The sequence below is a fragment of the Somniosus microcephalus genome, chromosome 3, assembly GCF_052327205.1.
Source record: "Somniosus microcephalus isolate GS21.2 chromosome 3, FLI_Smic_1.0, whole genome shotgun sequence".
NCBI lineage: Eukaryota > Metazoa > Chordata > Chondrichthyes > Squaliformes > Somniosidae > Somniosus > Somniosus microcephalus.
In genome coordinates this window covers 366,796,825-366,818,458 of record NC_140989.1, presented here as the reverse complement: position 1 = coordinate 366,818,458, position 21,634 = coordinate 366,796,825, and the positions used below count along the sequence as shown (strand labels likewise).

Sequence of the window (21,634 nt, the reverse complement as noted above, 5' to 3'; positions counted from 1 at the left end):
ATATCCAACTCCTTCTTGAATATATTTAATGAATTGGCCTCAACTGCCTTGTGTGGTAGAGAATTCCACAGGTTCACCACTCTCTGGGTGAAGAAATTCCTCCTCATCTCTGTCCTAAATGGCTTACCCCTTATCCTTAGACTGTGACCCCTGGTTCTGGACTCCCCCGCCATTGGGAACATCCTTCCTGCATCTAGTCTGTCTAGTCCTGTTAGAATTTTATAAGTTTCAATGAGATCCCCTCTCATTCTTCTAAACTCTAGCGAATATAAGCCCAATCGACCCAATCTCTCCTCATACGTCATTCCTGCCATCCCAGGTATCAGTCTGGTGAATCTTCGCTGCACTCCCTCCATGGCAAGAACATCCTTCCTCAGATAAGGCGACCAAAACTGCACACAATACTCAAGATGTGGTCTCACCAAGGCCCTGTACAACTGCAGCAAGACATCCTTGTTCCTGTAGTCAAATCCTCTCGCTACGAAGGCCAACATACCATTTGCCTTCTTAACCGCCTGCTGCACCTGCGTGCTTACCTTCAGCGACTGGTGCACAAGGCCACCCAGGTCTCGTTGCACTTCCCCTTCTCCCAATCTATTGCCTTCCTGTTTTTGCCACCAAAGTGGATAACCTCGCATTTATCCACATTATACTGCATCTGCCATGCATCCCCTTGCGTTTAAAAATAAAATGCAATCTTATAAAGCGGGAAAGACTGGGTTATTGGCCATCCCCAGTTTCCCTCAGAAGAAGCTGAATTGCTAAACCTCTACGTCCCGTGCACTCTCCAGTAAGTTACACTGTCGAAATCTAAATCTCACTAGTTTCATGACCTCTGCTGGTTCAAAAAAGCATAACCTTTTTTTCCACATACAAATGGCATAATAAAAGTGATTCAGCTTTTATTAATTTTATTTTTTTGCTATGAATGGCACTTTACAAAAAAAATACACAGAATTAACAGCACAGAAACAGGCCATTCGGCCCAACTGGTCCGTGCCGGTGTTTATGCTCCACACCAGCCTCCTCCCACTCTTCTGCATCTAACCCCATATCCTTCTATTCCTTTCTCCTTCATGTGTTTATTTAGCTTCCCCTTAAATGCATCCCTGCTGTTCGCCTCAACCACTCCCTGTGGTAGCGAGTTCCACATTCTCACCACTCTCTGGGTAAAGAAGTTTCTCCTGAATTCCAGATTGGATTTATTTGTGACTATCTTATACTTGGATTTGTTTTCCCATTTGATGTGAAAGGAAGTATGGATTGTTTCAATTTCGGGGAGTTCAGGCAGCTAACAGACCAAAATAGTTATTATGATACATAGATTTACAGCATGTGCTTTGTTATCCATGATGACTTGATGATATAGAGGCACTGGAGAGGGTGCAAAAAAGATTTACAAGGATGATACTGGAAATGCGAGGGTATACCTATCAGGAAAGGTTGAACAAGTGAGGGGGTGACCTAATAGAGGTCTTTAAAATTATGAAAGGGCTTGATAGAATAGACACAGAGAGAACGTTTCCACTTGTGGGGAAGAGCAAAACTAGAGGCCATCAATATAAGATAGTCACCAAGAAATCCAATAGGGAATTCAGAAGAAACTTCTTTACCCAGAGAGTGGTGAGAATGTGGAAGATAAAAACATAGTAAAATAGGAGCAGGAGTAGGCCATTCGGCCTTTCGAGCCTGCTCCACCATTCAATATGATCATGGCTGATCCTCTATCTCAATACCATATTCCCGCTCTCTCCCCATACCCCTTGATGCCTTTTGTGTCTAGAAATCTATCTATCTCCTTCTTAAATATATTCAGTGACTTGGCCTCCACAGCCTTCTGTGGTGGAGAATTCCACAGGTTCACCACCCTCTGAGTGAAGAAATTTCTCCTCATCTCAGTCCTAAATGTCCTACCCCATATCCTGAGACTGTGACCCCTCGTTCTAGACCGCCCCAGCCAGGGGAAACATCCTCCCTGCATCCAGTCTGTCTAGCCCTGTCAGAATTTTATACGTTTCAATGAGATCACCTCTCATTCTTCTAAACTCTAGTGAATACGGGCCTAGTCGACCCAATCTCTCCTCATACGACAGTCCTGCCATCCCAGGAATCAGTCTGGTGAACCTTCGCTGCACTCCCTCTATGGCAAGTATATCCTTTCTTCGGTAAGGAGACCAAAACTTCTTAGGTAAGAAGCTCCAACACTCTGGAATTCCCTCTGTCTCGGCACCTCCCTCTCCTCCTTCAACAACCTCCTGAAAACACATCTCTTTGACCAACCCCTCCTAATGTTTCCTTCTTTGGTGTGATGTCCATTGATGTCTGATTACACCTCCGTGAAATTCCTCAGGACATTTTCTCTTTGTTATAAGTTCTATATAAATAGGGGTTCCATGAACACGGATCACCAAAAAAAAAATTAGTTGTCAGGTGCAGAAAATAATCAAAAAGGCGAGTGGAACGTTGGCCTTTATAACTAGAGGGCTAGAATAGAAAGGGGAGGAAGTTATGCTACAGCTGTACAAAGCCCTGGTTAGACCACATCTGGAGTCCTGTGAGCAGTTCTGGGCACCACACCTTAGGAAGGATATATTGGCCTTGGAAGGTGTGCAGTGTAGATTCACCAGAATGTTACCAGGGCTCCAAGGGTTAGATTATGAGGAGAGATTACATAAACTAGGCTTTTATTCCCTGGGATATGTAAGGTTAAGGGGGGATTTGATTGAGGTTTTTAGGATTTTGAAAGGAATTGACAGGGTGGATAGAGAGAAACTTTTTCCGCGGGTGGGAAGGGGAGTCTAGGACAAGGGGACATCACCTTAAACTCTAAGCCAGGCCATTCAGGAGAGAAGGCAGGAAACTGGTAGAGGTGTGGAACTCTCTCCCACAAAAGACAGTAGATGCTAGCTCAATTAATCATTTTAAATCTGAGATTGATAGATTGTTGCTAGCCAAGGGTATAAAAGGGTATGGAGCCAAGGCAGGTGGATGGAGTTAGGATACAGATCAGCCATGATTTCACTGAATGGCGGAACAGGCTCGAGGGGCTGAATGGCCTCCTCCTGTTCCTATGTTCCTATATGTTATTAGCAGTGGTTTGCACCCATCAGCAGTGAGAACATGGGACTGTGCAATTGTTTAATTTAAACATGGCCTTGGTGAGACCACACCTTGAGTATTGTGTGCAGTTTTGGTCGCTTTATCTGAGGAAGGATGTTCTTGCCATGGAGGGAGTGCAGCGAAGATTCACCAGACTGATACCTGGGATGGCAGGAATGACGTATGAGGAGAGATTGGGTCGATTGGGCTTATACTCGCTGGAGTTTAGAAGAATGAGAGGGGATCTCATTGAAACTTATAAAATTCTAACAGGACTAGACAGACTAAATGCAGAAAGGATGTTTCCGATGGCGGGGGAGTCCAGAACCAGGGGTCACAGTCTAAAGATAAGGGGTAAGCCATTTAGGACAGAGATGAGGAGGAATTTCTTCACCCAGAGAGTGGTGAACCTGTGGAATTCTCTACCACAGAAGGCAGTTGAGGCCAATTCATTAAATATATTCAAGAAGGAGTTAGATATATTTCTTAAGGCTAAAGGGATCAAGGGATATGGGGAGAAGGCAGGGACAGGGTACTGAGTTTGGATGATCAGCCATGATCTCATTGAATGGCGGAGCAGGCTCAAGGGGCCGAATGGCCTACTCCTGCTCCTATCTTCTATGTTTCTATGGTGTGCAGGCAGGGAGCAGGGAAGGGTATCATGTAGTCATTTATTTTTATTCGTTTATGGGATGTGGATGTCGGTGGCGAGGCCAGAATTAATGCCCATCCCCAAAATACAGTAAGACATCCTCAGCAACAACCGACACGACATTCACAGTGTCCACACAGCCCGCAGCGAGGGGGGTGCGGTCGCTCTGGCCTAGCCTCTCTTCCACGGCAATGTCGTGCCCGGGTCTCCTTGGAGAAGGAGCACGCGGTGTCCGCCGGTACGCTTGAGTCCTTCTGCGACCAGTAGGCACCGCAGGGACAGGAGTGCATAGTGGAATAATAGTAGTAATGTTAATGGCCCGGAATTCGTGTTGAGAATAGCAGTGAGTCTATCAGCGCGCATCGTTATTATGGAGTAAATCGGACAGCAACTTCAAGAGTCCACTTTGACGCTGAACGCTGAAATCCGGAGGTTGCGGTCCGAGTTACCCTGCTCCTCCACAGGCTGCGCTGTAACAGTACCTCGCCGATAGACTCAGCATTGAAATACATGCAACGGCGTGAAGTTGCTGTACTTGCTCGTCAAAGATGCCAGAAAAAGTTAGGGCTGGTGCATTCAGGGGTAAGTGAATTTTTAACAGCGTGATACAAGAGAATTATTGCCAGACAACCTCTCTGGCCCTGAAAATTAAATTTTACAAGTGTGGAGTCTCATTCCTTCAGAAGTGAATTAGTGTTTTAGATTTTTTTTTAAATAAAATTCCAATTATATTTTTTTTAACTTTTTCTGTTTTGTCTCTTTTACCTCTCTCTCTTAATCAGATCAGCCGCTCCTTCTCCACTCACCACAAAACCCAGGCCATTATTTAAGTTTTATAAGTTTCCTTTGGTTTTGTGGTTAAGTTACGTGCACCTGGGAATGGTAACATAATGGTAATGTTACTGGACTAGATTAATGATCAGGAGTCATGACTTCAGATCCCACCACGGCAGCTGTCGAATTTAAATTCAGTTAATTCATTTCATAAATATAGAACAGAAAGAAAGGGATGGGCAATAATAATTGCCAGCGACGCCCACATCCTGTGAATGAATTTAAAAAAATGTTCTTCATTAGTTCTGCCTCTCTACAAAGGGGGCTCTTTGTGATGTTGTTTTGTTGGATGGCACTGGGGCAGCCTAGCGTCTCCTTGTAGTTTAACTAAGCAAAGGCAATAAGCAGCACAAAATTCAAGCTGCTTATTATGCTTCAGTTATGTTTTGTTTATTACAATGTTGAGGTGAGGGGCTAAACATCATCCGACATGACCAGATCATTTCAACTACAGGTACAACACCGGTAATCCGGCACCCGACGGTCCGGCACCTTCAGTGGCCCGGCACGAATTGAAACCGGTGGAGTGCCGGCTGCGTTCCAAGAGCCCGGCACTTCTCCTCGGTGCCGGGCTCTTTTGCCGGCACTCGCGATCCTCGGGGGCCCAGCTGGGCCCCAGATCGCGCTGAACAAGGTGTGATGAAATAACTCTGTGTTCTGGCATTTGTATTGTCTGTTGTTGTTGTACTTGCTAATGTCTGGAATGTTCTACAGATGTAACCACTAATGCTCCTCCCTAGCCCCGCCCCTCTGGATCCTCCGGATTGGTGTGTGTCTTACTCATAAGGGCTGGGTCGGTGATGAATGATGGCTGCCTTGTGTTAACTCAATGCCATGTTCTTACTTAATAAAAGCCTTTAGTTTTAAGCTTTAACCTCTTGGATTCAGGCAGTTATTTGACACATCACAAGGCCCCTCCCCTTTCCGGCGGGCAGCCGCGAATGCTTCCGGGGCGCTACTTTTAGCGCCCTGGCGAGGCTGGCGCCCCAAACGGGGCTATAGACAATTTCTAGGCCATTGGGTTTAATTATGCTCTGTGACTGCATGGCGAAGTGTCTATTCCACTTGTAAGCACTTCCAGTACTGCAGCCAGCTCGGCCTCCAGAAAGTCCTCGTTGCACTTCCCCCTCGAATTTTGGTTTCAGTACAAGGAATCCTTCAGTGGTTCGGAATTTTCAATGGTCCGGCACCGGCCTGGTCCCGAGGGTGCCGGATTACCGGGGTTGTACCTGTATTGACCAGGATATATTTCCTTTACAGAAACATGAGAGATTGAGTAGAATGGGCCTATACTCTCTGGAGTTTAGAAGAATGAGAGGTGATCTCATTGAAACATGCAAAATTCTTAGAGGGCTTGGCAGGGTAGATGCTGAGAGGCTGTTCCCCCTGGCTGGAGAGTCTGGAACCAAGGGTCACAGTCTCAGGATAAGGGGTCGGCCATTTAGGACTGAGATGGGGAGAAATTTCTTCACTCAGAGGCTGGCGAATCTTTGGAATTCTCTACCCCAGAGGGCTGTGGAGGCTGTTGTTGAGTATATTCAAGGCTGAGATCGAGAGATTTTTGGGCACTAAAGGAATCAAGGGATATGGAGATCTGGGATGGGGAAAGTGGAGTTGAGGTCGAAGATCAGCCATGATCTTATTGAATGGCTCGAGGGACCGTATGGCCTACTCCTGCTCCTATTTCTTACGTTCTGATGTACGCCCCGTGATTAAATCTGTTCTTTTGGACAATCAGTGCTTCCTAGTTTGAATGAATGTTTCATGAGTTGATGTACTTACCACAGGGCGATCTGGGCAACCTTGGGTTACTCGGGCTGGCTGGTTATCCTGGACCACGGGGAGCTCCCGGAGAACCTGGTGTTGTGGGTGACGGAGGCCAACGAGGACCAAAGGTAATTAAACCTCAATGCCACCTCTTCCTTTTCTGACTGTATCACGACTGGAGCTGAGTTGAGGGCGAGGAAATTTGCAGGAATAGGCACGACAGAAAAGGCAGAACTGGTGGTCTAATCCCATTAGTCCTGACACTTTTCAGGTGGTCACCAGCGAAGGGAACAGATACAAAAAGTGCCTTCCTCCAATCTTTCTGGAAACTCCAGAACGGGCCAAACGGGGTGGGGGGGGGAGGTTGGCGAGGGACTACATTATACCCACGCCAGTCCAATAGCGGCTAATGTAAGAAAAACTACTAGGCACTTGGTCTAAGCGTTAAACAAAGCTTTAATCAACTGTTTTACAACATGGAGGTCTAGTTGTGTCCTTCACTAGTTCCTGTTAAGAATGTCCTGCGCAAGCTGGGCCCGTGCCTGAGTATTTATACTCTCCCTGGACAGCGCCACCCGCAGGCCGCTCAGTATTATTTCATAAGTCTGTCTTCCATGAATGACTGATTCATGTTAGCGGCCATATCCGCTTACAAGGGCAGCAGGCTCATGGGAGCATCACCACATCCAAGTCGTACACCATCCTGACTTGGACCTAAATCGGCCGATCCTTCTTCGTCGCTGGGTCAAAATCCTGGAACTCCCTCCCCAACAGCACTCCCTACCTATCAGCACACGGACTGCAGCGGTTCAAGAAGGCGGCTCACCGCCAACATCCAAAGGGACGACTAGGGATGGGCGATAAATGCCGGCCTTGCTGGCGATGCCCACATTCCACGAATGAAAAAAAAACAAGTTCATGGATTGTGCTCGCTGACCTACATTGGCTCCCGGTTAAGCAGCGCCTCGATTTCAAAATTCTCATCCTTGTTTTCAAATCCCTCCATGGCCTCGCCCCTCCCTATTTCTGTAATCTCCTCCAGCCCTACAACCCCCTCGAGATCTCTGCGCTCCTCCAATTCTGGCCTCTTGAGCATCCCCGATTTTAATCGCCCCACCATTGGTGGCCGTGCCTTCAGCTGCCTGGGCCCTAAGCTCTGGAATTCCCTCCCCAAACCTCTCCGCCTTTGGCGGGCGATAACGGGGCACTAAGGACTTTCCGCCTCTCAGTTCTGGTATCATCCTTGTAAACATAGAAACAGAGAAGATAGGAGCAGGAGTGGGCCATTCGGCCCCTCGAGCCTGCTCCATGGCCTCACCCCTCCCTATCTCTGTAATCTCCTTCAGCCCCACAACCTTTTTTGCATCTTTTCCAATGCCTCGATATCTTTTTAGAATGCGTTCACAGTGCTCCAAGTGTGGCCTAACCAAGGTTCTATGGGGGAAAAATGTGGTTGCTTTGCGCCTCCCGTTAGTGCCCTGAGCGGGGGGGGGGGGGCGCTAACGGGTGGCAAAGAACCTAGCGCCCGAGCGTGGCGCCGCTAACGCCTCCCGCGAAATTCAGCGGGAGCTTAGCAGCGACGGTAGCACCCTGCAGCGATGACGTCATCGCCGTGCGTAGCGCACCGGCCACAAACTTGGCTTGCGCCCCTAACCTACTGCCGGACGCTATGTCCGACAGGGTCAGGGGGGCGTTTTTACAGCCAGGGCAGCGATAATTAAAGGGCAGGTGCCGGGCGGCCATTTATTTGGGGGCCTCCTGCCAGCACCTGCCCTCTCTCGCCTCCTCCTGCGCGGTGCCGGCTGCGATCGGTCAGCCCGGCGCTCCTCGAGTGCCGGGCTCTTTTGCCGGTGATCCAGCAGGGCCCCGGTGCGCACTGCGCTAGGCCCCTCTCCTTTTACCAGTGGAGGGAGGCCTGCAGTACCGCGGCGCTACGTGCCGACGCGCGAGACGCCGTGATATTCAATGGCAGCGCCCCAAGAGAGAGGGGGAGTGCTCCCAGTGACGCCCCCGCCTCCTGCTTGGGGCGCTACCAGTGGATTTCGGGCACGGGGGCGCTAACATGTTCAAAAGTAGCGCCCCGGCAAAGTTATCACCCCAAAGGGGGCGCAAGCCAATTTCCGCCCCCCCCCTTTGAACCATGCCATCTAACGCTGTTCATGTCTCGGCAGGGAGAGCGAGGTCTGCCAGGTCAACCTGGGTACCAAGGTGTACGAAGAGGGCCAGTTGGAGTGCAGGGTGATCAAGGAACCTTTGGAGATCCTGGTCCGAAAGGGCATGAGGTAAGGGTTAACCAAAACTCTCTGGAGTTTAGAAGAATGAGAGGTGATCTCAAGATTCTGAGGGGGATTGACAGGGTAGATACTGAGAGGTTGTTTCCCCCTGGCTGGAGAGTCTAGGACTAGGGGGCAGAGTCTCAGGAGACGGCGTCTTCTGTTCTTATGTTCTAAAAGTTTACAAAGCTTAATTGGTGAGATTGAAGCCAGCCCCTCGCCCCCACCGCCATTGGTTAGCAAAACCAACATATTGCTGAGCCGTACAGACGAGAAGTCTTAGTCTGTGTCGGGTTAGTTGAAACATCTGTAGAGACACTATTGCCCTCCATATCTCTCTGATGCACGAGAACCATTCAACCCGGCTTCCTGTTCCAGATCAGTAAAAGAAAGAAAGACTTTCATTTTTATAGCGCCTTTCACAACCACAGGACGTCCCAAAACGCTTTGCAGCCTGTAGTGTCCGTGTGTAGATAAAGACACTGAAGACAGGAGTTGGTTCATAGGTATTTACTAAGCAAGTCTGGGGGGGGGTTTTCTAAAGGATATACACAATACACAGGCTTATATAGCCCAAGTGGCAATTACCGGCATTACGCACACCTGGGGCTCTTAAAGGCACATACACCACAATTCCTCCCCTTCTAGCTAACTAGTACATCATATTTTAAGTAATTATTAATTACATGTTATATGCAAAATAATATACATTGCTGTATTAATTAATTATAAGTTAGTCTCTCAGGAGGCTTCCTGACTCGGTCCGGATAACGCCTCGGGGGTGTAGTAGTTTCTGGTGGTGTAGTAGGTTCTTCTGGCAAGGCTGATTCGGCTTGAAGGCCAGTGTCGGGTTCATCGGGCTCCAGTATCACCGGATCGGAGGTAGATATGGGTATCTCTACTTCATCGTTAGATGTATAGAGTGGTGGTGTAGGTTGTCCCTTTTCGGATGACTTGATGATTTGGTCAGCATGGCGCCTTATTATGCTGTCTCCGATGTCCACGGTATACATCAGTGGTCCTAATCGTGTGCAGATAATTCCAGGCTGCCATTTCTCGGTACGGTAGTCCCGGGCCAAAACCGGTTGGCCTATCTGGAAGGCCCTAGTTGGCCTTTCATTCATGCCCTGAAACTGCCGGTTCTCCACATCCCTTCGGATGTTGGGCTTGACCAAATCCAGCCGGCATCTTAGGTTTCTATTGTAGAACATCATGGCGGGAGTTTGGTTAGTAACCATATGCGTTGCATTCCTATATGCAAATAAGAAGTTATCCACCTTGTGCTGAAGTTTTATGTCTTCATTACCCATGGCCTTGATGGCCTTCTTGAAGGTCTGGACAAACCTTTCAGCCAATCCATTGGTGGCGGGATGGTATGGGGCGGACGTGTAGTGCTTTACCCCATTGTTCTTTAAGAACTTTCTGAATTCTTCGGACACAAATTGCGGTCCATTATCAGAACATATCTGCTCCAGCAGCCCATTCCTGGCAAATATGGTCCTTAATACTGTGATGGTTTTTTCCGTGGTGGTGGAGGACATCTTTATTACCTCCGGCCACTTGGAGTGTGCATCAACTGCGATTAAGAACATTGAGTCCATAAATGGACCAGCAAAGTCGATGTGCACCCTTTGCCAGGGAGTTGAGGGCCACTCCCATGGATGTAGAGGGGCCTGTGGCGGAGCATTTTGGACCTTCTGGCATCCTAGGCAGCTCTTGGTCATGTCTTCGATGTCTCCATCGATACCTGGCCACCATACAAACGCCCTAGCTAGGTTCTTCATTTTCACTCCACCCAGATGCCCCTCGTGAAGCTCCTTTAGCACTTTATCCTGGAGTTTGGGTGGAATCACCACTCTGGATCCACACATCAAGGTTCCTCGGCACACTGACAGCTGTTCTCTTCTTTGCGAGAATGCTGGCAACAGTGGTTCGCCATGTGCTGGCCATCCCTTCACTGTTAAATCGTAGACCCGTGAGAGAGTAGGGTCATTTCTTGTCTCCCTTTCAATGGCAGAATTTGTCACCGGTAGACATTCCACTATGGTAGAGTGGAATATCTCTACTGGGTCTACTGTAGGTGCCTCTTCTATCGTTGGCAACGGTAGGCGTGATAAACCGTCAGCATTCCCATGCTGTTTTGACCCTTTGTATTCACTGTTGTATTGGTGTGCCCCTAGAAAAAGGGACCACCTCTGTAGTCTTTGTGCCGTCATAATGGGGACACCTTTTTTAGGGTTGAATATGGAGATGAGGGGTTGATGGTCAGTCAGCAAGGTAAATTTTTGTCCGTGTAGGTAATGGTTGAATTTCTTCACTCCCCATACCAGGCTGAGTGCTTCCCTGTCTATCTGGGCATAGTTACGCTCAGCTGAGTTCAATGAGCGTGACGCAAAAGCTATCGGCCGTTCCGAGCCATCAGGGAATCTATGGGACAATACCGCTCCTATGCCGTAAGGGGATGCATCGCATGCCAGTCTGATTGGTAGTGATGGGTTGTAATGAGCCAAAATTTTCTCGGATGTGATTAAGTCTTTACATTTATGGAAGGCACGTTTACAGTCTTCGTTCCATTTCCAAATCACTCCTGTCTGTAGAAGATCATTAAGAGGGTGTAGAATAGTTGATAAGTTCGGTAAAAATTTATGATAGTAATTTATTAATCCCAAGAATGACCTTAATTGTGAAACATTTTCAGGTGCTGGGGCTTTTATAACTGCTTCAATTTTTTCAGGTGACTTATGCAACCCTTCCTTATTAATTATGTGGCCACAATATGATATCTGATTTTGGAAAAATTCACACTTGGGGCGATTTGCTCGTAGGCCCCGTTCTTTCAGCCTAGTGAGCACCTGCTCCAAATTGGCAAGGTGCTCGTTGTCGTTTTCTCCTGTTATAAGGATGTCGTCTAGGTAGCATTGAGTCCCCGGAATCCCTTGCAGGACTTGCTCCATAGCTCTTTGCCAGATAGCTGGGGCTGATGCTATTCCAAAAACCAGTCGATTGTACTGGTACAGGCCTTTGTGTGTGTTTATTGTGAGATACTTTTTAGAGGTCTCCTCAACCTCCATCTGTAGATATGCCTGTGCCAAATCAATTTTTGTGAAACGTTTCCCTCCGGATAGTGAGGCGAAAGTATCTTCTATTCTCGGAAGAGGATACTGTACCGTGTGAAGGACCGGGTTTACAGTCACCTTAAAGTCCCCACAGATGCGAATTTTTTTCTGTTCCTCAGAGTTATTTTTCAATGTTTTTTTCATGACTGGAACGATGGGTGTTGCCCATTCACTCCAATCTATTTTGGATAATACGCCTGCCTTTTCCAAATTCTTCAGCTCTGCCTCGACTGCCGGACGTATTGCGTATGGCACCGGTCTTGCCTTAAAAATTTTTGGAATTGCTGTATCTTCCACTTTTATTGAGGCGGTGATGCCTTTCAAGGTTCCTAGTTTCTCTTGAAACACTTCTTTGGCGTTGGCCAAGATGTCTTTTAATCGTTCAGGTATGATGTCATCATTGTTTTTTTCCTTACTGGTCACCGTCAGTGCCTGAATGGAGTGCCAGTCTAAACGTATCTTCCTTATCCATTCACGTCCCAACAACGGTGGACCACCATCTTGTAGAATGTATAAATACAACTTTTGTATTTCTTTGCCGTTGTATACCACAGGCACCATTATTTTTCCTTTGGGGTAGACTTTCTGCCCCGTATATGTTTTTAAGATAATGGGTGTGTCTTTTAGAGGTATATGCGAAAATAGCCTCTCGTAATCTCGTTGATTTATTACGGTTAGAGCTGATCCTGTATCTAGCTCCATTTTAACTGGGGACCCTGCTATTGTGAGGGTAACCCAAATGGTTTGGTAATCCTCTTTGGCAAGTACATTATGTAATTTGAGACAGCTTAGTCTCTTGTTTCCGGAGTCGCTATCGCTATTCTGGTCTTCGGAGCTATTGTCCGTCATCATTTGTACCTTCCTGTACTTTTCTTTATTGATTTTTTGTTTTCTGTCAGTGGATTTATTTTGTCCAGATTGGCATACCCGTGCAATAGAGTCAGAGTCATAGAGTTTTACAGCACAGAAAGAGGCCCTTTGGCCCATCGTGTCTGCGCCGCCCATCCCTCCCTGTCCAGTCTAATCCCATTTTCCAGCATTTGGTCCATAGCCTTGTATGCAATGGCATTTCAAGTGCTCATCCAAATGCTTCTTGAATGTTGTGAGGGTTCATGCCTCTACCACCCTTTCAGGCAGTGAGTTCCAGCTTCCAACCACCCTCTGGGTGAAAAAGTTCCTCCTCAAATCCCCCCTAAATCTCCTGCCCCTTACCCTGAATCTGTGCCCCCTTGTTATTGACCCCCCTACTAAGGGGAAAAGTTCCTCTTTATCTACCCTATCTATGCCCCTCATCATTTTGTACACCTCAATCAGGTCCCCCCTCAGCCTTCTTTGCTCCAAGGAAAACAACCCCAGCCTGTCCAGTCTCTCTTCATAGCTGAGGCGCTCCATCCCAGGTAACATCCTGGTGAATCTTCTCTGCACCCTCTCCAAAGCAATCACATCCTTCCTATAGTGAGGCGACCAGAACTGCACACAGTACTCCAGCTGTGGCCTCACCAGCGTTTTGTACAGCTCCATCATAACCTCCCTGCTCTTATATTCTATGCCTCTGCTAATGAAGGCAAGTATCCCATAAGCCTTTTTAACCACCTTATCTACCTGTTCCGCTGCCTTCAGGGATCTATGTACATGTACACCAAGGTCCCTCTGACCCTCTGTACTTCCTAGGGTCCTACCACTCATTGTGTATTCCCTTGCCTTATTTGTCCGTCCAAAATGCATCACCTCGCACTTTTCCGGGTTAAATTCCATTTGCCACTTTTCCGCCCATCTGACCAACCCGTTAATATTGTCCTGTAGCCTGAGGCTTTCCTCCTCGCAATTTACCACCCCACCAATTTTCGTGTCATCCGCGAACTTACTGATCATACCCTTTACATTCTCATCCAAATCATTAATGTAGATCACAAACAGCAAGGGACCCAGCACCGATCCCTGAGGTACCCCACTGGACACAGGCTTCCAGTCACAAAAGCAACCTTCAACCATCACCCTCTGCCTCCTGCCACTCAGCCAGTTTAGGATCCAACGCGCCAAGGCCCCCTGGATCCCATGGGCTCTTACCTTCTTGACCAGTCTCCTATGCGGGACCTTGTCAAAAGCTTTACTGAAGTCCATGTAAACCACATCCACAGCATTTCCCTCATCCACACACCTAGTCACCCCCTCGAAAAATTCAATCAGATTGGTCCAATGTGTCCAATCTTACCACATTGCCTGCATGCTTTGCCCTTGAACCAGCAGTCCCTCTGGTTATGGGTGGATCTGCCGCAGCGATAACATCTTCCGAACTCCTGTGTCATTTTATGGGTGCCGAAGTCCTGTGTCTCTTGTTGTATCTCTGCAGCTCCTTTTGCTGCTGCTTCATATGATACAGCCATACTGAAAGCTTTGTCCAATGTTAAATCTTTTTCAGAAAGCAGTCTTTTTTGTGTTCCTTCACTTAAGAGACCGCAAACAAATTTGTCTCGAAGATAATCCGATAGTCCTGCTCCGAATTGGCAGTACTTTGACAGCTTTCTTAATTCGGTTAGGTAATCAGCGTTACTTTCATTCTTGTGTTGATTTCTCTTGAAGAACTTGAATCGTTCCGCTATCAGCAGCGGTGTTGGGTTTAAATGCTCCTGCAGGGTATCAACAATTTCTTTAAAAGTCTTGTCCTTTGGTTTGGCTGGAGTGATTAAATTTTGTAACAGCCCGTATGTCTTCGCGCCCATTAAATTCAGAAGTACTGAAGCTTTTTTTTCATCTGTTATTCCATTTGCAGTGCAATAAACCTCTACTCTTTCCACGTATGTGGTCCAATCTTCTATTTCGCCATCAAAAGCCTCAATATTACCAGATTTAGGCATTTCAGAAAAGATATGGCACTTCCCGTGCTTTTTTTTTCTCTCTGTAGCAACGATATGGCGCTTCCCGCGCTTTCCCGCCGCTGCTACCGATAACAACGCTGTTTTACTGTGGTTTCCGTTTATTCACTGTTGGAGACTCGTTCCCGACGCAGGTCTAAACGCTGACCTGCTTGCCGCGCCGGCCGTCTCTCGAGTGCACCCTCCCAGTCCGTTATTGCTTGCCTCCGATTTCGCTGCCTGTCTCAGCTGTAGAGCCCGCCGCTGGAGCTCCAGCCTGACGCCCAGGAAGGAAGGATTAGCGCAGTACCTGCCACCAGCTTGGCCAGCTGGTGAAACCACAGTTTCTCTTACTTCCTTGAGTCTTCTGGACGCTGGAGGAATCGATGTCCTTGAGGTGCTGCCGAATTGCAGGTAAGTCCGTTTCCACTTCGTCGCCACTGTAGTGTCCGTGTGGAGATAAAGACACTGAAGACAGGAGTTGGTTCATAGGTATTTACTAAGCAAGTCTGGGGGGGGGTGGGGGGGTGGGGGGGTGGGGGGGGGTGGGGGGGTGGGGGGGGGTGGGGTGGGGTGGGGTGGGGTGGGGTGGGGTGGGTGGGGTGGGTGGGGTGGGTGGGGTGGGTGGGGGGGGGGTTTCTAAAGGATATACACAATACACAGGCTTATATAGCCCAAGTGGCAATTACCGGCATTACGCACACCTGGGGCTCTTAAAGGCACATACACCATAATTGCTCTTAAAGGCACATACACCACACAGCCAATGAAGTACTTTTCAAGTATAGTCACTGTTGTATTGTGGGAAATGCGGCAGCCGATTTGAGCACAGCAAGCTCCCACAAACAGCAATAAACTAACGACCAGATAATCTGTTTTTAGGCTTTGATTGAGGAATAAACATTGGCCCAGGACGCCGGGGTGAACTCCCCTGCTATTCTTCGAAGAGTGGGCATGGGATCTTTTACGTCCACCTGAGAGGGCAGACGGGGCTTCGGTTTAACTTCTCCTCCGAAAGACGGCCCCTCCGACAGTGCAGCACTCCCGCAGTACTGCCCCTCCGACAGTGCAGCGCTCCCTCAGTACTGTCCCTCCGACAATGCAGCACTCCCTCAGTACTGACCCTCCGACAGTGCAGCACTCCCTCAGTACTGCCCCTCCGACAATGCAGCACTCCCTCAGTAGTGACCCTCCAACAATGCAGCACTCCCTCAGTACTGCCCCTCCAACAGTGCGGCGCTCCCTCAGTACTGCCCCTCCAACAGTGCAGCGCTCCCTCAGTACTGACCCTCCGACAGTGCAGCCCTCCCTCAGTACTGCCCCTCCGACAATGCAGCACTCCCTCAGTACTGTCCCTCCGACAGTGCAGCCCTCCCTCAGTACTGTCCCTCCGACAGTGCAGCCCTCCCTCAGTACTGTCCCTCCGACAGTGCAGCCCTCCCTCAGTACTGTCCCTCCGACAGTGCAGCACTCCCTCAGTACTGACCCTCCGACAGTGCAGCGCTCCCTCAGTATTGTCCCTCCGACAGTGCGGCGCTCCCTCAGTACTGCCCCTCCGACAGTGCAGCGCTCCCTCAGTACTGTCCCTCCGACAGTGCAGCGCTCCCTCAGTACTGCCCCTCCGACAGTGCAGCGCTCCCTCATAACTGCCCCTCCGACAGTGCAGCGCTCCCTCAGTACTGTCCCTCCGACAGTGCAGCGCTCCCCCAGTACTGCCCCTCTGACAGTGCAGCGCTCCCTCAGTACTGCCCCTCCGACACTGCAGCGCTCCCTCAGTACTGCCCTCCCGACAGTGCAGCGCTCCCTCAGTACTGCCCCTCCGACAGTGCAGCGCTCCCTCAGTACTGCCCCTCCGACAGTGCGGCGCTCACTCAGTACTGCCCCTCCGACAGTGCAGCGCTCCCTCAGTACTGCCCCTCCGACAGTGCAGCCCTCCCTCAGTACTGCCCCTCCGACAGTGCTGCCCTCCCTCAGTACTGTCCTTCCGACAGTGCGGCGCTCCCTCAGTACTGCCCCACCGACAGTGCAGCCCTCCCTCAGTACGGCCCCTCCGACAGTGGAGCGCTCCCTCAGTATTGTCCCTCCGACAGTGCAGCCCTCCCTCAGTACTGCCCCTCCGACAGTGCAGCGCTCCCTCAGTACTGCCCCTCCGACAGTGCAGCGCTCCCTCAGTACTGCCCCTCCAACAGTGCAGCCCTCCCTCAGTACGGCCCCTCCGACAGTGCAGCCCTCCCTCAGTATTGTCCCTCCGACAGTGCGGCGCTCCCTCAGTACTGTCCCTCTGACAGTGCGACACTCCCTCAGTACTGCCCCTCCGACAGTGCAGCGCTCCCTCAGTACTGCCCCTCCGACAGTGCAGCCCTCCCTCAGTACGGCCCCTCCGACAGTGCAGCGCTCCCTCAGTACAGCCCCTCCGACAGTGCAGCGCTCCCTCAGTACTGCCCCTCTGACAGTGCGGCACTCGCTCAGTACTGCCCCTCCGACAGTGCGGCGCTCCCTCAGTACTGCCCCTCCGACAGTGCAGCGCTCCCTCAGTACTGCCCCTCCGACAGTGCGGCGCTCACTCAGTACTGCCCCTCCGACAGTGCGGCGCTCCCTCAGTACTGCCCCTCCGACGGTGCAGCGCTCCCTCAGTACTGCCCCTCTGACAGTGCGGCGCTCCTTCAGTACTGCCCCTCTGACAGTGCAGCGCTCCCTCAGGACTGCCCCTCCGACAGTGCAGTGCTCCCTCAGTACTGCCCCTCTGACAGTGCGGCGCTCCTTCAGTACTGACCCTCCGACAGTGCAGCCCTCCCTCAGTACTGCCCCTCCTACAGTGCAGCCCTCCCTCAGTACGGCCCCTCCGACAGTGCAGCCCTCCCTCAGTATTGTCCCTCCGACAGTGCGTCGCTCCCTCAGTACTGTCCCTCCGACAGTGCGACACTCCCTCAGTACGGCCCCTCCGACAGTGCAGCCCTCCCTCAGTATTGTCCCTCCGACAGTGCAGCGCTCCCTCAGTACTGCCCCTCCGACAGTGCAGCGCTCCCTCAGTACTGCCCCTCCGACAGTGCGACACTCCCTTACTACTGCCCCTCCGACAGTGCAGCGCTCCCTCAGTACTGCCCCTCCGACAGTGCAGCGCTCCCTCAGTACTGCCCCTCCGACACTGCAGCGCTCCCTCAGTACTGCCCTCCCGACAGTGCAGCGCTCCCTCAGTACTGCCCCTCCGACAGTGCAGCGCTCCCTCAGTACTGCCCCTCCGACAGTGCGGCGCTCACACAGTACTGCCCCTCCGACAGTGCAGCGCTCCCTCAGTACTGCCCCTCCGACAGTGCAGCCCTCCCTCAGTACTGCCCCTCCAACAGTGCTGCCTTCCCTCAGTACTGTCCTTCCGACAGTGCGGCGCTCCCTCAGTACTGCCCCACCGACAGTGCAGCCCTCCCTCAGTACGGCCCCTCCGACAGTGCAGCGCTCCCTCAGTACTGCCCCTCTGACAGTGCGGCACTCGCTCAGTACTGCCCCTCCGACAGTGCGGCGCTCCCTCAGTACTGCCCCTCCGACAGTGCAGCGCTCCCTCAGTACGGCCCCTCTGACAGTGCAGCCCTCCCTCAGTATTGTTCCTCCGACAGTGCAGCCCTCCCTCAGGACTGCCCCTCCGACAGTGCAGCGCTCCCTCAGTACTGCCCCTCTGACAGTGCGGCGCTCCTTCAGTACTGACCCTCCGACAGTGCAGCCCTCCCTCAGTACTGCCCCTCCTACAGTGCCGCACTCCCTCAGTACTGCCCCTCCGACAGTGCAGCCCTCCCTCAGTACGGCCCCTCCGACAGTACAGCCCTCCCTCAGTATTGTCCCTCCGACAGTGCGGCGCTCCCTCAGTACTGTCCCTCCGACAGTGCGACACTCCCTCAGTACGGCCCCTCCGACAGTGCAGCCCTCCCTCAGTATTGTCCCTCCGACAGTGCAGCGCTCCCTCAGTACTGCCCCTCCGACAGTGCAACGCTCCCTCAGTACTGCCCCTCCGACAGTGCAACACTCCCTTACTACTGCCCCTCCGACAGTGCAGCGCTCCCTCAGTACTGCCCCTCCGACAGTGCAGCGCTCCCTCAGTACTGCCCCTCCGACAGTGCAGCGCTCCCTCAGTACTGCCCCTCCGACAGTGCAGCCCTCCCTCAGTACGGCCCCTCCGACAGTGCAACCCTCCCTCAGTATTGTCCCTCCGACAGTGCGGCGCTCCCTCAGTACTGCCCCTCTGACAGTGCGACACTCCCTCAGTACGGCCCCTCCGACAGTGCAGCGCTCCCTCAGTACTGCCCCTCTGACAGTGCGGCACTCCCTCAGTACTGCCCCTCCGACAGTGCGGCGCTCCCTCAGTGCTGTCCCTCCGACAGTGCGGCGCTCCCTCAGTACTGCCCCTCCGACAGTGCGGCGCTCCCTCAGTACTGCTCCTCCGACAGTGCGGCGCTCCCTCAGTACTGCCCCTCCGACAGTGCGGCGCTCCCTCAGTACTGCCCCTCCGATAGTGCGGCGCTCCCTCAGTACTGCCCCTCCGACAGTGCGGCGCTCCCTCAGTACTGCCCCTCCGACAGTGCAGCGCTCCCTCAGTACTGCCCCTCCGACAGTGCAGCACTCCCTCAGTACTGCCCCTCCGACATTGCGGCGCTCTGACAGTGCAGCGCTCCCTCAGTACTGCCTCTCCGACAGCGCAGCACTCCCTCAGTACTGCCCCTCCGACAGTGCGGCGCTCCCTCAGTCCTGCCCCTCCGACAGTGCGGCACTCCCTCAGTACTGCCCCTCTGACAGTGCAGCACTCCCTCAGTACTGCCCCTCTGACAGTGCAGCGCTCCCTCAGTACTGCCCCTCCCACAGTGCAGCACTCCCTCAGTACTGCCCCTCTGACAGTGCAGCACTCCCTCAGTACTGCCCCTCCGACAGTGCAGCGCTCCCTCAGTACTGCCCCTCCGACAGTGCGGCGCTCCCTCAGTACTGTCCCTCCGGCAGTGCGGCGCTCCCTCAGTACTGTCCCTCCGACAGTGCGGCGCTCCCTCAGTACTGACCCTCCGACAGTGCGGCGCTCCCTCAGTACTGCCCCCTCCGACAGTGCGGCGCTCCCTCAGTACTGCCCCTCCGACAGTGCGGCGCTCCCTCAGTACTGCCCCTCCGATAGTGCGGCGCTCCCTCAGTACTGCCCCTCCGACAGTGCAGCGCTCCCTCAGTACTGCCCCTCCGACAGTGCAGCGCTCCCTCAGTACTGCCCCTCTGACAGTGCAGCGCTCCCTCAGTACTGCCCCTGCGACAGTGCAGCGCTCCCTCAGTACTGCCCCTCCGACAGTGCAGCGCTCCCTCAGTACTGCCCCTCCGACAGTGCAGCACTCCCTCAGTACTGCCCCTCCGACATTGCGGCGCTCTGACAGTGCAGCGCTCCCTCAGTACTGCCTCTCCGACAGCGCAGCACTCCCTCAGTACTGCCCCTCCGACAGTGCGGCGCTCCCTCAGTCCTGCCCCTCCGACAGTGCGGTACTCCCTCAGTACTGCCCCTCTGACAGTGCAGCACTCCCTCAGTACTGCCCCTCTGACAGTGCAGCGCTCCCTCAGTACTGCCCCTCCCACAGTGCAGCACTCCTTCAGTACTGCCCCTCTGACAGTGCAGCACTCCCTCAGTACTGCCCCTCCGACAGTGCAGCGCTCCCTCAGTACTGCCCCTCTGACAGTGCAGGGCTCCCTCAGTACTGCCCCTCCGACAGTGCGGCGCTCCCTCAGTACTGTCCCTCCGACAGTGCGGCGCTCCCTCAGTACTGTCCCTCCGACAGTGCGGCGCTCCCTCAGTACTGACCCTCCGACAGTGCGGCGCTCCCTCAGTACTGACCCTCCGACAGTGCGGCGCTCCCTCAGTACTGCCCCTCCGACAGTGCGGCGCTCCCTCAGTACTGCCCCTCCGACAGTGCGGCACTCCCTCAGTACTGCCCCTCCGACAGTGCGGCACTCCCTCAGTACTGCCCCTCCGACAGTGCGGCACTCCCTCAGTACTGCCCCTCCGACAGTGCAGCGCTCCCTCAGTACTGTGCTGGGTGAGTCAGGCCGGGATTATATGCTCAAGTCTCTGGTGTGGGGCTCAAATCCTGACTCAGAGGCGAGAGTGCTGCCCACTGAGCCACGGCTGACAGTGTCCAATGAACCTTGCTGTAAAATGTACATGCAGGATGTTTGCTGAGGACAGGCCTGAGCCGGTCTAGTATATGCCACTCGGATGGAATACCAGGGAATGCAAGTGCCCAGGAAATTATATCCCAGCAAGACGTCAGTGCCTTCAGGAGAGTAATAATGGAGAAAATTGACAAACAAAATGTGATTCTGAGCTGTTAAAAGCCTAACGATGGGAAAAGGCTTGAGAGAATTCTCCCTGCTCCACTTCCAATTCTGCAATATCATGGTCGGTAACCAGAGGACACAGATTTAAAGTAATGACCAAAAGGACCAGAGGGGGAGATGAGGAATTTTATTTTTACGTGGCGAGTTGTTGTGATCTGGAACGCGCTGCCTGAAAGGGCGGTGGAAGCAGATTCAATAGTAACTTTCAAAAGGGAGTTGGATGAATACTTGATAAGGAAAAATGTGCAGGGCTCTGGAGAAAGAGCAGGGCGGGAGTGGGACTACTTGGAGAGCTCTTTCACAGAGCCGGCACAGGCACGATGGGCCGAATGGCCTCCTTCTCTGCTGTATCTTTCTATGATTCCATTGGTACAGTGCCTTATTATTTCACACAGAAATATCCCAAAGCACCATCATACAAATACTTACTCTGAAGTGTAGTTATGTGGGTAAACAAAGCAGCCAATTATACACACTAACATTGGGCGAATCCTCAGTTGCTGCTGAGGTCACAGGGGGAACTCGCTGCTTCTCTTTGAATAGTGTAGTACCACTGGAACATTTCACGTCTATTCAACCTTCGGATGTTTAACTTTGCATCTGAAGGACGCGAACCGCCCTTAGTGCCACCCGAGATAATATGCTGACGATTCGGAGTGGGACTTGAACTCATGGCCTTCCGATTCAGAGCTCGCA

The 21,634-nt window shown here is 52.0% G+C and overlaps 1 protein-coding gene across 1 annotated transcript in view; it reads left to right on the top strand.

Annotated features, from left to right (window-relative positions):
* Positions 1-21,634, top strand: part of col24a1 (collagen type XXIV alpha 1) — a 677,579-nt gene that overhangs the window by 595,094 nt on the left and 60,851 nt on the right. Inside the window, exons 48-49 of the mRNA XM_085983549.1 lie at positions 6,373-6,480; positions 8,524-8,634. Coding sequence (XP_085839675.1) covers positions 6,373-6,480; positions 8,524-8,634 — 219 coding nt within the window. The remainder of the gene's footprint in view (positions 1-6,372; positions 6,481-8,523; positions 8,635-21,634) is intronic.